General features: G+C 41.2%; 1 protein-coding gene across 2 annotated transcripts in view; it reads left to right on the forward strand.

The window, feature by feature from the left end:
* Nucleotides 1-13,419, forward strand: part of Hook3 (hook microtubule tethering protein 3) — a 103,298-nt gene that overhangs the window by 1,089 nt on the left and 88,790 nt on the right. For both annotated transcript variants that reach the window (XM_045131223.1, XM_045131224.1), the window contains exon 2: nt 8,473-8,558. In XM_045131223.1, the coding sequence (XP_044987158.1) occupies nt 8,473-8,558 (86 nt within the window). The remainder of the gene's footprint in view (nt 1-8,472; nt 8,559-13,419) is intronic.

The raw sequence follows: 13,419 nt of genomic DNA on the forward strand, positions 1-13,419 counted from the left end.
CCTAGAACTCAAAAGACATTTTGACATTGTGGAATTCTGCTTTGAAATTAATAAATGGTTATTAGGTTCTCGTATATTAAAGTAAACGTATTAGGCTCTATTGCCAGTAGTAGTGCCTCCTAAAGATCTGGATAGTTAAGCCATGTTTGTTTTTCTTTGGGTAGGTACGAGAATATGTAGATAAGAGTATGGGAGAAACCAAATGCCCCTATGGGGACATTCGTTTTATTGCTATAAATGCTGTCATTTTTAGAAGAATACAAATATTTACAGAGGTGACTATAAGATTTATGTTAATTTTATATGCTTATTTGGGGCAAGGTGCTGAAGATTGGGCCACCTGCATACTAAGCTACCACTAACCTACACCTCCTACCCTTTTTATTATTTTTAATAGTAAAATGCAGGTTTACAAGGAATTATGTTGAGCAGTGCCTTGGGTTACACCTGCATGGGTTTGGATCTCTGAAGGATAGACATCACACTCCTGTGCAGGGATATTCCAGGGAAGGTTTGAGAAACATCATCTTAGGTTGGTTGTAATAAATGTAATAAAAATAGATTTTGACTTTTTTTGAGACAGGGTCTGGGTATAAAACCTGGAATTTACTACTTGGCTCAGGCTGATCTTGAACTCGTGGCAGTGTTCCTGCCATGAGTATTCTTGGGGTCCTAGGATTACAGGTGTACATCTCTACTCATGGCTTGAAGTTTTTTATAACTTGACTAAATCATGAATCAAATTATGTCCTTTTAAACACAGACTATATGTCATGGTAGAGCTTGATAATTTCTGTTTGTTTTTGAGACAGGGTCTCATGTAACCCAGGATAGCTTTGAACTCTTTGTAGCCAAAGATGGCCTTGAACTACTGATTCTACTGCCTCTACCTTTCCTAGTGTGGGCATCACACTCAAACTGTGGCTCTGGGGATTGAGCCAGGTCCTTGTGTATGCTAGGCAAGCACTCTACTTTTCCAGCCACCTTTCCAGCCCTAAATAGGATTTTATATTAGATCATCTTCACAATTTCAGGTTATTTGGAATAATATATAGTTAGGCTTTAACTTCAGGCAAGGAAGTAGGCTTCATCGCTGTGTTTTAGAAGAGGATATGGATATATCCGTAATGTGGCCAAGATGTGACTAGACTAGGGAGAAATAAAGAATTACCTGTTTGGGGGGCTGGAGAGATGGCTTAGTGGTTGGGGTGTTTGCCTGTAAAGCCAAAGGATCCCAGTTTGATTCTCCAGCACCCACATAAACCTGGTGCCCAAGAGGGCGCATGCATCTGGAGTTTGTTTGCAGTGGCTGGAGGCCCTGGCATGCACATTCTCCCCCTTCCTTCTCTCATATAAATAAATAATATGTATTACCCACCCCCCCCCAAAAAGAATTACCTGTTTTGATCCTGAAAGGAAAAGATTTAACAGAAGTAAACAGAAAGCTGAAAATCTTCAGAGGTACTTGTTGGTCTGTACAAGTACTGCTTCCCTCAGCCTAGAAAAAGCATCAAAATGACAAAGATGCTTCTAGAAAAAAAAAAAAAAGTTGTATAAATAGAGATTTGTTTGAAGAGTAACTTCAAAAGGAGGACACGGGGCTGGGGAGATGGCTCAATGGCTAAAGGTTAAAAGCCTGCTGGCCTGGATACAGTTCCCCAGTAGTCACTTAAAGCCAGATGCAAAGTAGCTCATGAGTCTGGAGTTCCTTTGCAGCAGCGAGAGGCCCTGGTGGTGCCTATCTTACTCATACTCTCTCTGCCCTTGCAAATCAATAAAAATTTTAAAAAATAAAACATATGACCCATACCTTGGGAGACAGGAGGATCAGGAGTTTGAGACCAGCCTGGGCAAGAGCCTGTCTTAAAACAGCGACAGTGGAAAAGGTTGATGTTGATGATAGTGAAGTTATATGAGCCAGACAGGAAAAACCAAGAGGAAATTTAAAGGGTTTCTTAAAAAAAAAAAAAAAAAAAGGCAATTTGAGAGAATCTGTAGAGAACAGAGTGCAGTGTCAGGAAAACAGGTAATCCATGTTATCAGCTGCAGAAAGAGGCAAGGAATATAGCAGTTTTGAAATGTAACTGAATGCTTCAAGGAAGATTTCTGCAGAAGGTAGGATTAGAGATTATTGATGACAGAACTAGAGGGCAAGGTCAACACAAAAATGGACACTTCTAAGATTTGCAGTTATTTTAAAACACTGTTCATCAAAATGCTTTAAAATGAGGTTGAACTTAAATATGGATTTGGTGTCCTTATATATATGAACAGTGTTGATATAGCTGAACATGCAGTTTTAGTTGCATAGCCCTCCTATCTTGAGGACAAATAAATGCTGAACATGATTCCAAAACCACATGGAAAAGAAAATGTATACATTCTTCTCCAGCTGAAAAGACTCCCATTTAGAAAAATTTGTTTAAAGCAAAGTTCAAGTTGACTTGGTTGTGTGTTTCTTAAGCATGCCAGAGGCTAGAAGGTGGCTACAGTGTTCAGCAGAATGCAAGATCTGTCAGTGACTGCCAACTCTAAGTTCAGTCTAGTAACTGAATCTTTGAGCTGACAGCCTTGTGTATCTGCAGAGCCCCTTTGTTAGGTTATGGTAGTTCGTACTTAGGATCCTGAGTAGCAAAAATAAATGTCTTATTATCACCACATAACCTTTAGGTTAAAGTAAAAGCCCAGGTACGTAGAGAGATAACTCTTGGTCACCTAAGCAGAATTCAGTCCTGTGGAACTGAATCTCATTGCCCTAAATGCTGGATAAAATAACATCAGCCAGTCAAGCTCTAGAAACACATTTCAAATTGTTGTTGAAACAGGAAGACTTTTTAGGGAAAAAAAAACAAACAGGTTATCACCCTGCCAATGAAAAACTTTAAAGACCGGGAAGGTGGCTCAGCAGTTGAGGGCACCTGCTTACACAGCCTGCTGGCCTGGATTCAGTTCTCCAGTACTCATGTAGAGCCAGATACACAGAGTAACAAGCATCCAGAGTTTGTTTGCAGTGGTAGGAGGCCATGGCTCGCCCATATTTTCGCCCACTCTCTCTCCTTGCAAATAAAAATTTTGAAAAACAAGAAAAACCTTTCAAGCTAAAATACTGAGTCAAGCAAGTTGAGTGTATGCTTACACTTTTCCACTACCTCCTCTACTTAATCTGTAAGGCAAAATATATTCCCACCTGTTAGGGGGAAAAAGCCTTTTTATTACATCTATCAACCTCAGTTTCTTGAGCCACACATGGATCTCAGTAGAAGGACTATAGTTTCCCCCGGTGTGTGTGTCTGCACATGCACAGTGCTGGAGATGGAACCCAGGGCCTGTACATGCTGTCCATGCACTCTGTCTCTGAGCTATATCATTAAATCCCTTTCTTAGGTTTTAGAAACGAAAGCACAGAAAACATCTGAAATGCTACTGAAAATGCATCTGAAAGTATGACAGGGATGAAGCCAAGTGGAAAAAGAATCCTATCACCTTGGTGCACGTCTGGAAAACCCAGCAACCTTGACATGCCCTTATTTTCACATTACTTATTTGGGAGTCTATGTTGTTTTTGGAACCTACCCCATTCTCTTCTCCCTTTTATGCTGCCTACAAATTTGATCCTCTACTGAAAGAAGAAATAAGTGCATAGGTTTAAAGCCCTTGAAAAAATAGAGGGTAAGGCTTGGGGACATTGTGGTACAGTGTTTATCTGGTATTCATGTGTCCCTGGGTTCAATACCCTGTACTGTACTGTACTGTACTGAAAACTAAAGAAGAAATAATATAGCTTCCATCTTCAGCCTCCTTGAGTTCAAATCCTGATCTTGTTTCATGCAATATCTCTGTTTTAATTGCATTTATTAACATTAAGGTTGCTTGCTCCAGGAGTGGTTCTCAAACAGTGTCATTGGTCAGCATCATCTGGAAGGCTAGCAAAAACAAATTGCTAGGCCTCACAGCCAGAGTTGCTAGGTCTGGGGTAGGACTTGAGATTTTGAATTTTTGACATTCTCCTAGGTAATATCTAGGTTAGCAACCCTGTGATCACTTTTGAGAACCACTGCTCTAGAGAAGGATTTTTAAATCTTACTGCCATTTGGTATTTTAGACTGAATAATTCTTTTTTAGGGATACTACTGTGTTCGTTGTTGGGCACTTAGTGGTAGGAGCATTGCTTGCCTCTTGTTTGCTAAATGCCTCCTAGCTGTAACAGCCAAAAGAATTTTAGAGAGCAAAATCACCCTTGGTGGAGAATCACTGTTGTAGAAGTGCTAATTCCAGGGGATCTCATGGTCTGCTCTTCCGATGCTTTTGTTGTGGGGTGGGACAGGGAAGTTGAGTGGTATTCTTGTAGCTTCTTGAAATTACAAGACAGGTTACTGGCCCTTCAGATAGAATTTAAGCCTTAAGTTAGTTAAGTGCAGTTCTTTCAATTTTACTATACTGCTATCATGAAATGTCCCTTAGTGCATACCATAACATTATCCTTATTTATCACTAAATTTCTTGACTTTTTTTTTTTTTTCCAAGGTAGGGTCTAACTCTAGTCCAGGCTGATCTGAAATTCACTGTGTAGTCTCAGGATGGCCTTGAACTCATGGCAGTCCTCCTACCTCTGCCTCCCCAGTGCTGGGATTAGAGGTGTGCGCCACAACGCCCGGTTCTTGACTTTTTTTTTTTGCACTTAGATTGAACCCAGGACATTGTTTGAGCATGTTAAGCAAGTGTTCTATCACCAAGCTGTATACCCAGCCTGAAAGTTTTTTTTTTTCTTTTAACTTTTTTTGAGGGGGATGTTTTCTAGGCAAGGTCTCACTCTAGCTCAGGCTGACCTGGAAATCACTCTGTAATCTCAGAGTGTCCTTGAACTCATGGCAGTCCTCCTACTTCTGCCTCCCAAGTGCTGGGATTAAAGGCATGTACCACCACGCCTGGCAAGATCTTTTTTTAAAATTATGAGTTATTAAGTTTATTTAGGAGAAATCATAAGTTGTGGGGAGATTCTGATTTAGTAGTCAGAGCTAAGAAATATGTATTTCCGGGCTGGAGAGATGGCTTAGCGGTTAAGCGCTTGCCTGTGAAGCCTAAGGACCCCGGTTCGAGGCTCGGTTCTCCAGGTCCCACGTTAGCCAGATGCACAAGGGGGCGCACATGTCTGGAGTTCGTTTGCAGAGGCTGGAAGCCCTGGCGCGCCCATTCTCTCTCTCTCTCTATCTGTCTTTCTCTCTATGTCTGTCGCTCTCAAATAAAAAAAAAAAAAAGAAATATGTATTTCCAAAATCAAAACTTCCCAAATGATTCTTGTATACACTTAGGTTTGGAGACTACTACTTTTAAACTTTACATGGGGAAACCTGGTATTAGCTCAGCAGTTAAGGTGCTGGCCTGCAAAGCTTTCGGACCCAAATTTGATTCCCTACTACCCACATAAGCCAGATGCATAAGGTGGCACATGCATCTAGAGTTCATTTTCAGTGGCTACAGGCCCCGGTGTACCCATTTTTTCTCTCAAACAAATAAATATATTTAAAAAAATTTTTTTAAAGTAATGAGATTTAGGTTTAGAATTGGTTCCTTATAATCAGTGCAGTATTCACTGTTGGCTTACTCCATTAGACCCTCATTCTGTAGTACTGTGCCAATCGGTGGAGATAAGTGGTTGTAACTGTTGCTTCTCATTTTCCTCCTTTGTGTGTGTGTGTGTGTACACACAGGCATATGCGTGTGCATGCCATAGAATGGGAGTAGAAGTCAGAGGAGTTGTCTATGCTCCACCTTCTTTGAGACAGGGCAAAGCTTAGTTCTCCTTGTGCTGCTTCCTATTGTCATAGGAGCTGGGACCATAGATGCATAGGCTAGTTTGTGTCCATTGTTATGCAGGTGCTAGGGAGTGGAACCCAGGCTGGCAGCACCTTTACCTCCCCAGTCCCCTTTTTCCTTAGGCCATGAATTTATCAGTCTCTATGGAATTGAACCTGGCCAGCAGCTTTGCAATCAAGTGCCTTTTAAAAAAATGTATGTTTATATTTGTGTGTATACATATAATTTATTTGAGAAAGAAAATGCAAATGGGAACACCAGGACTTCTTGTTATTGCAGACAAATTCCAGATGCAGGTGTTTTTAACCACTGAGCCATCTCCTCCAGTCCCCCCCCAGCACCACTGTTTTGTTATTTTGTGTTTTAGCCAAACCTTTCTATGTATTCAGGTTGAGACTTTTGTTTTTTGAATCAGGGTCTCGATTTTAGTTCAGGCTGACCTAAAACTCACTTTGCTGCCTGGGCTTAGTTCAAACTCTTAGTGATCCTTCTACTTCAGCCTCCATGCCTGGCTGAGACCTTTTTAAAATCACTACTCCAAAATACATTTGTCTATTTTAAAAAACTACATTCTAAGCCAACTGTGGTGGCCCATGCCTTTCATCCCAGCCCTTGGAGGCAGAGGTTGGAGGATCGCTGTGAGTTGTGAGCTCAAGACCAGCTTGGGACTTAAAAACTGAGTTGCAGGTCAGCCTGGGCTAGAGGTACCCTACCTCAAAAAAAAAAAAAAAAAAAAAAAAAAAAAAACTACCTCCTAGGGTTGTTAATTTGGCTTAGGGTTGTTAATTTGGCTTAGGGTTGTTAATTTGGCTTAGGGTTGTTAATTTGGCTTAGGGTTGTTAATTTGGCTTAGTATTTAAAGGCACTTGTTTTGCTGATCAGTTTGGATCCCCAGAACCCATGTAAAGCCAGACACAAAGTGACTACAGCATTGGGAGACAAAGTCAAAGAATCCCAAAGCTCACAGAGCAGGGAGCAAATAACAAAAGAGACTGTTTCAAAAACAAAGTGGAAGGAAGTGACCACACCCAAGGTTATCCTCTCACTTCCATGTGCACTCCCATACATGAACACACACAAAATTACCTTCTATGAGGGCCTAACATTTGCCATAAATAAAACTATCCTATGTAAACTATGAAAAAGTTATGACACTACTGTTAGCAGCACCTTACTGTTTCGTGGATGGTAAGCTGAGCATGGTAGTACATGCCTGATGTATTTACCAGCATTAGGAGGAGGTGGCAGGAGGGTCAGGGGAGCACGAGGTCATGCTCACTACATAGAGAGTTCCAAGGCCAGCCTAGGATATGTGAGACCCTCCCTTTTGTTGTCATTGTTCTTGTTTCTTTTGAAGTAGGGTCTCACTCTAGCCCAGGCTGCCTTGGAACTCACTCTGTAGTTCCAGGCTGGCCTCGACTCAAACTCAGGGATTCTCCTACCTCCCAAATGGTAAGATAAAAGATGTGCACCACCACGCCCTGCTGAGAGCCTCTTTATGGATGGTATGTTACAGAGAAGTAGATATATACCCATTTTGAGTAAGAAAGTAAATTGCTTCTATATTCATTAGACCAGTTTGCCAGAAACTTTGAAATGTATTTGCACTTTAGGTGGCTGGGGTGGTGCACGCCTTTAATGCCAGCACTCTGAGAGGCAGAGATAGGAGGATCACTGTCAGTTCGAGGCCAACCTGAGCTAGAAAAAGACCCTCCCTCAAAAAATGAAAAAAAGAAAGTCTGAAATGTATTTGCACTTGGGTCCAGCTATTTTCTATTTTCCTTCCAAATCCAGATTGGACTAATGGATATAATCATTTTGACTCCCTATTATTTTCTTTCCTTTTGGATTTTTTTTTTTCTTGTAGACCAAGTGGCCTTAAATTCTGTGTATAACCAGAGCTGGTCTTGAACTCCTGATCCTCCTGCTTCTACCTCCCAAGGCTGGGATAGTAGGCATATGCCACTATAACTGACTCAACTTCATTATCATATGTTTCTCAGCAATATCCTATTAATTAATACAAAGTAAGCTATGATTCAGAATATACTTGATAAAGAAATAAGTTCAATTCTAACCTGACCATGATAAATGTGATTTCTACATCTGTATAAAGGTATTTTGCCTCTCAATAACAAATCTCAACTTACTTATTTCATACAGTAGAAGTCTTCCATTAAATTCACTGGTTCAAGTTTTACCTTGGAGACATAGTTCTTTCTATCTCTCCTGTCTGTCTTCTATTAACCACTACACTGCCTTCATCATGAAGCTGATTCCCTTGGTAGAAGTAAGATGATTGCTAGCAGTAATTTAAACAACACAGACATTTACACTAATAGGAGATTGGCTGCTCTCCCAGAAGTATTTCCAATTATCTCTTTGGTTCACATTGTCATTGCCCTTTTTATTCCTGAGTCAGTCACTGGCAGAGGGGCTCAGGGTGCCATCGTCTTTTTAGACTCATCATTTGTAAGTAGAATGGATGATGGGAAGTCATCCAATGTCTACCACAATTTCTCTTTTACCCATGAGAGAAGATGCTTCTGATTATTTTCTTTATAAAATATACCTCATTGACCAAGATGAGACAACTACCCCCCGCAAAAAGGCTAAGAAATCTTTATGTGATTAACCACAGTGTCTTTTTTCCTTCAGATCCAGACATTTACTGTGGATACACCATGCCAGACTGTGGAAGATTTAACGAATGGGGTTGTGATGGCCCAGGTTCTTCAAAAGATGTAAGAATAAATTACTTATCTTTATATCTGTTATATGTCAGCCTTCCTTAGATTAAGAACATGGATTTAAAATAAATTTGTGAGTTAGCATCATATCACTGACAGAATACCTAAAGTATTCAATTTTAAAGGAAAAATGGTCTATTTTGGCAAAGTTTGGGGGGTTAACAGTTCTTTATCAGTTTTCCCACTGCTGTGGAACTTGAGGCTAGGGAGCATTCATCATGGTGGGGACACTGGCAAAAGAAAAGTTTTCCTCGTGTGAGCCAAGAAGTAAAGGAGAAGAAGGGGCAAGGATCCTAATGTCTCCTTCAAGGGCAGTCGTCCAGTGACTTAGCTTCCTCCAAGTAGGCCTTACCTCATAAAAGGTCCACCATCTCTCAATGGCTTTATGATTTTGTATTATTTTCTGAAGTATGAAGTACCTTATAGCAGCTACCTTCTCATTGCTGGGACAAAACACCAAACCAAAGCAGCTTAAGGAAGCAAAGGTTTATTTCCAGCTTACAGTATAGAATGGAAGCTTCATCATGGCAGAAAGACAGAAGAACTGCAGCACTGAGAAGTGGGACTAGACTATAAAATCCCAAGGTCTGTCCCCTGTATGGTGGCTTAAATGTGAATGCATGTCTTCCATAGCTCAAGGTATTTTTTATTTTTTTAAGGTAGGGTCTCACTCTACCCCACCTGACCTGGAACTTGCTCTGTAGTCCTGAGCTGGCCTCAAACTCACAGCAGCCCTTCTACCTCTGCCTCCCAAGTGCTGGCATTAAAGGTATGGGTTTAAGGAATTTTTGATTAAGCTAGCAACTTAAGTCTCCAGCAGTCAGCGGGAGGAGTTGGCCACTGGGGGGCAGATCTTTTTGTCCATCCCTAAGGTATGTAGAGCCAGTTTGAGCTCTGCTTGTGCTTGCTAGTCTTGATTTTGTTTTCTTTCTACTATGAATGTAGAAGTGAAACAGCTTCCTCTATCTATCATGGTGCTTTCCCTGGATTCTGTAAGAGTAAAATAAACTCTTTCCTCCTAAAAACTACTGGTTGGATGTTTGTCCCACCAATGAATAGGTAACTTGCAACACTCAACTTCCCCCAGCAAAGCTTCACTTCCCACCGACTTCACCAGGTGGGGGTTAAGTTTGAAACTTAATCACAAACATAATAGGCTATAAGGGACATTTTATATTAAACCCACCACATTGTACCCCTGGCCCCTCTGATGATACAGAATGAATTCAGTTTATTTCCAAACTCCTCATAGTCTGTACCAGTCCCAACACTTTCCAGAAATCCAAAGTCTCATCTAAGATTCATGCCAGTTTCTTTAACTGTGAGCCCTGTAAGATCAAAGCACAAGTTACACACTTTCAACACATTATGGCCCAAAGTAAACATTCCCATTCCAAAAAGGAAGATTGGGAGCAAAGCAAAGAAAGACTGAGCCAATGCCACATTGGAGACCAGAAAACACCAAATTCTGCAGCTCCATATCCAGCATGTAGGACTTGATGAAATCATCTGGGCTCCAGAAGACGGGCTGTTCAACCCACTCCATGTGCTGCTTGCTTCCCAGGCAGAATCCACTAGCAGCTTTCCTTGTCAGCTATCCTATAGTCCTGGCATCTCCAACATCCTGGGTTCAACTGCATCCCCATGGTTCATTTTCAAAGCTCCATTTCTTGGCCCACAATGGCCTCCTTGCAGGAATTTGATCTCTGCTTCACATTGCATAGTTTCAGCAGCCGTCCTCAGAAAAAAACCTCATGCACTGCATGAGCCTCTATCTCCTGCATCTTACTTTTACCAAAAACCAGTATCAGGTGGACAGTGGGCTACACTGCCAGATATATTTATCCAAAGGGAATGAAGCTGTCTTTGAGGACCAATAAACTCCTTCAGCATTCTTCCTTCAGGCCCCCCTCCTTTCTAAAGAATTAGTACTCCTCCTCTTGTCCCAATGCAGAGTAGCTGTCCCGTCATGAATTCTATCCATATTCCTGTCAATGACAATTTTTCCTTTTGTATGATAATATAAAACTATTGAGATACATCCACTTTTTAAAAACTTTGTCACAGAAAACTTTTCACATGGGGAGACATGAACACATGTCTGTTCACCCCAGATAGGGCACAGACAACAGACCAAAATACAAATGCACCAAAACCAAGTTTGGTGAACCAATTAGTTTATTGGGATTATTTACAGAACTGGGTGAGGGATTCCTTACACGAGCAATGGAGACCCCAAAGCAGTTGCACCACCAAAAGTGTCATCCCATTCTGGATAACATGCTCCTCATAGCCACTTAGGTAAAGCTCCCATTGTGAGGATTTCCCCTAGGAATGCTCTTTCCTCAGCATCAGAATGAAAGCTCACTTACACAGCATGGAGACCCAAAGGCACCTGCATCACCAAAAAGCCCACCCTAGCATAGGTGACTGGAGCACACTGCACAACCTGCAGTCAGTTGAAGAGTCTTGAGCACACTACAGGACTTGCTGGAAGCTCAATCAGAGTCTCATTCCCAAGCAGTTGTTTTCCCTTTATATTAAACTGTAGGGCTGAGTCTTGCTACCTTCCTCTGTGTGTGTGTGTGTGTGTGTGTGTGTGTGTGTGTGTGTGTGTGTGTATTTTTCTTTTTAATTTATTTGAGAGAGAATGAGAATGGGCAAGCCAGGGCCTCCAACCACTGCAAACAAAATCCAGATGCATTCACTACCTTGTGCATCTGGTTTAGATGACTCTTGGGGAATTGAATCTGGGTCCTTTGGCTTTACAGGCAAGTGCTTTAACTACTAGGCAATCTCTCCAGTCTCTTGCTACGTTTTCCCCCAGACTTGACATCCTGAGTCTCCTGAGCTTCCTTCCTGTCCCCAAGGGAGATTGTTTCAAATTGCTACACAACAAACTTAAAAAGAGAAATTTTCTGCAGACCCTCATGATACCAGCATCTGTTAGTTTTCCCTTCATGCTCACTAGTATACACAGTCTGTTGGCTAAACAGAAGTAGCATATCCTCAAGGTAGGACCTGTACTTAAACTGTTAACCACCCAAGATCATCATTTTAACCCATTCTTCGCTCTTTCCTGTATCATCAATTTTTACTTCTCTACTGGATCATATCCCTGAGCATGCAAACAAACTCTAGTTTCTTTTATCTTCAAAAATACTTATCTTGGGGTTAGAGGAGAGGGCTTGGTGGATAAAGCAATTGATGTGCAAGTATGGGTGCCCAAATTCAGAACCCTAGCTCCCACATAAAATGCTGGGAGCTGTGGCAGGTGTTTGTAATCCCTCTCAAACCTGTAGACAAGAAAGGCAGAAACAAGATAGATTGCCAGAAGCTCTGGGCCTAGCTGTCTAGAAAATGTAACTTCACTCACCTGAGACTCTGCCTCAAAGGAGGTGAAAAACAAGGATTGACACTAAAAAGTTGTCCTCTGGCCTCTACATACGCTTCATGGCACACAAACAAATGTACTTGTTCTCCTGTCATGATTTTATTCCTTTTTTCTTTGCCTTTGAAGCAAAAGGCTACTAAATATTGTTCTGCTTAGTTGTCTGGATTTTCTTCAGTCAGGCTTTTCTTCACCATATTAAAACACATTTGTCAGGACTGTACATGAGCTATATAATGCTGATGTTAATGGTCCTTTCTCAGTCCTTACCTTAACCTGTCAACATCATTTGAATGCCCTCAGTATACTTACTTCTTGCAAAACTATCCTTTTAAATCCTTCTAGCATATAAAATAATGGATTTCCCTATGACATTTTAAAATTTTTTATTTATTTGCAAGGGGGGAGAGAGAGAGAGAATGAATATGGGTATGCCAGGGCCTCTTGCCACTGCAAATGAACTCCAGATGCATGAGCCACCGTATGCATCTGGACTTATGTGGGTACTGAGAAATCAAACCTTTGCCATCACTCTTTGCAAGCAATTGCCCTCAATGACTGAGCCATCTCTTCAGCACTCCCACATAAGCCAGAAGCACAAGGTGACACAAGCGCACAGGTCACACATGTGCAAAAGATGGTACACTTGTCTGGAGTTTGATTATAGTGACTGGAGGCCCTGAATGCCAGTTGACTCTTTCTGTCACTCATAAAAATATACAAAATAAATATGTATCAATGATACTACAAAGGATACAACTCCAGAAGAAACAAATGGAAAAGATGCCTGGGGCAAGTAAGATGTGGAATTGAGGGTAGAACAGAGCTTCTATGCCCTCTGGTCATATCACTTTCCTTGTACATCAGTGTGCTTTCAACTTGGAAGCTCCCACAACCCTGTTTGTAATAGTTTTTGCAGGTATATGTATGTGTGTGTTCATACGTATGTGGGTAGGTGCATGCTTGGATGCCAGAGATCTGTGTCTTCCTCAGTTACTTTCCACCTTATTTATTGTGACAGAGCCTCTGTCAACTCAGCAGTAGGGTTTCACCATCTAATTCTGGTGGGAAATTAAAAGCAATGATGATAGCTTGTATTGTTTGGGGGGGTTCAGGAGTCTCCTTGACCAAAAACCAGGCACTGGCATTTTTATTTAATCTCTTAGGACTTGTGGTTGCAGCAGCCTTTTCTAAAAATAAGATCTTTTGAGAGAAAGAGGCAGATAGAAAATTAGATCTTTTATTATTATCATTATTATTACTATTACTATTACTATTATTATTTGGTTTCAGGGTAGGGTTTCACTCTAGTCAGGCTGACCTGGAATTCACTATGTATTCTCAAGAGTGGCCTCGAACTCACAGCGATCCTCCTACCTCTGCCTCCCGAGTGCTGGGATTAAAGGTATGCACCACCATACCATTCAAGGCTGACCTGGAATTCACTATGTAGTCTCAGGGTGG

This window comes from Jaculus jaculus, chromosome 12 (assembly GCF_020740685.1).
Source record: "Jaculus jaculus isolate mJacJac1 chromosome 12, mJacJac1.mat.Y.cur, whole genome shotgun sequence".
Taxonomy (NCBI): Eukaryota; Metazoa; Chordata; class Mammalia; order Rodentia; family Dipodidae; genus Jaculus; species Jaculus jaculus.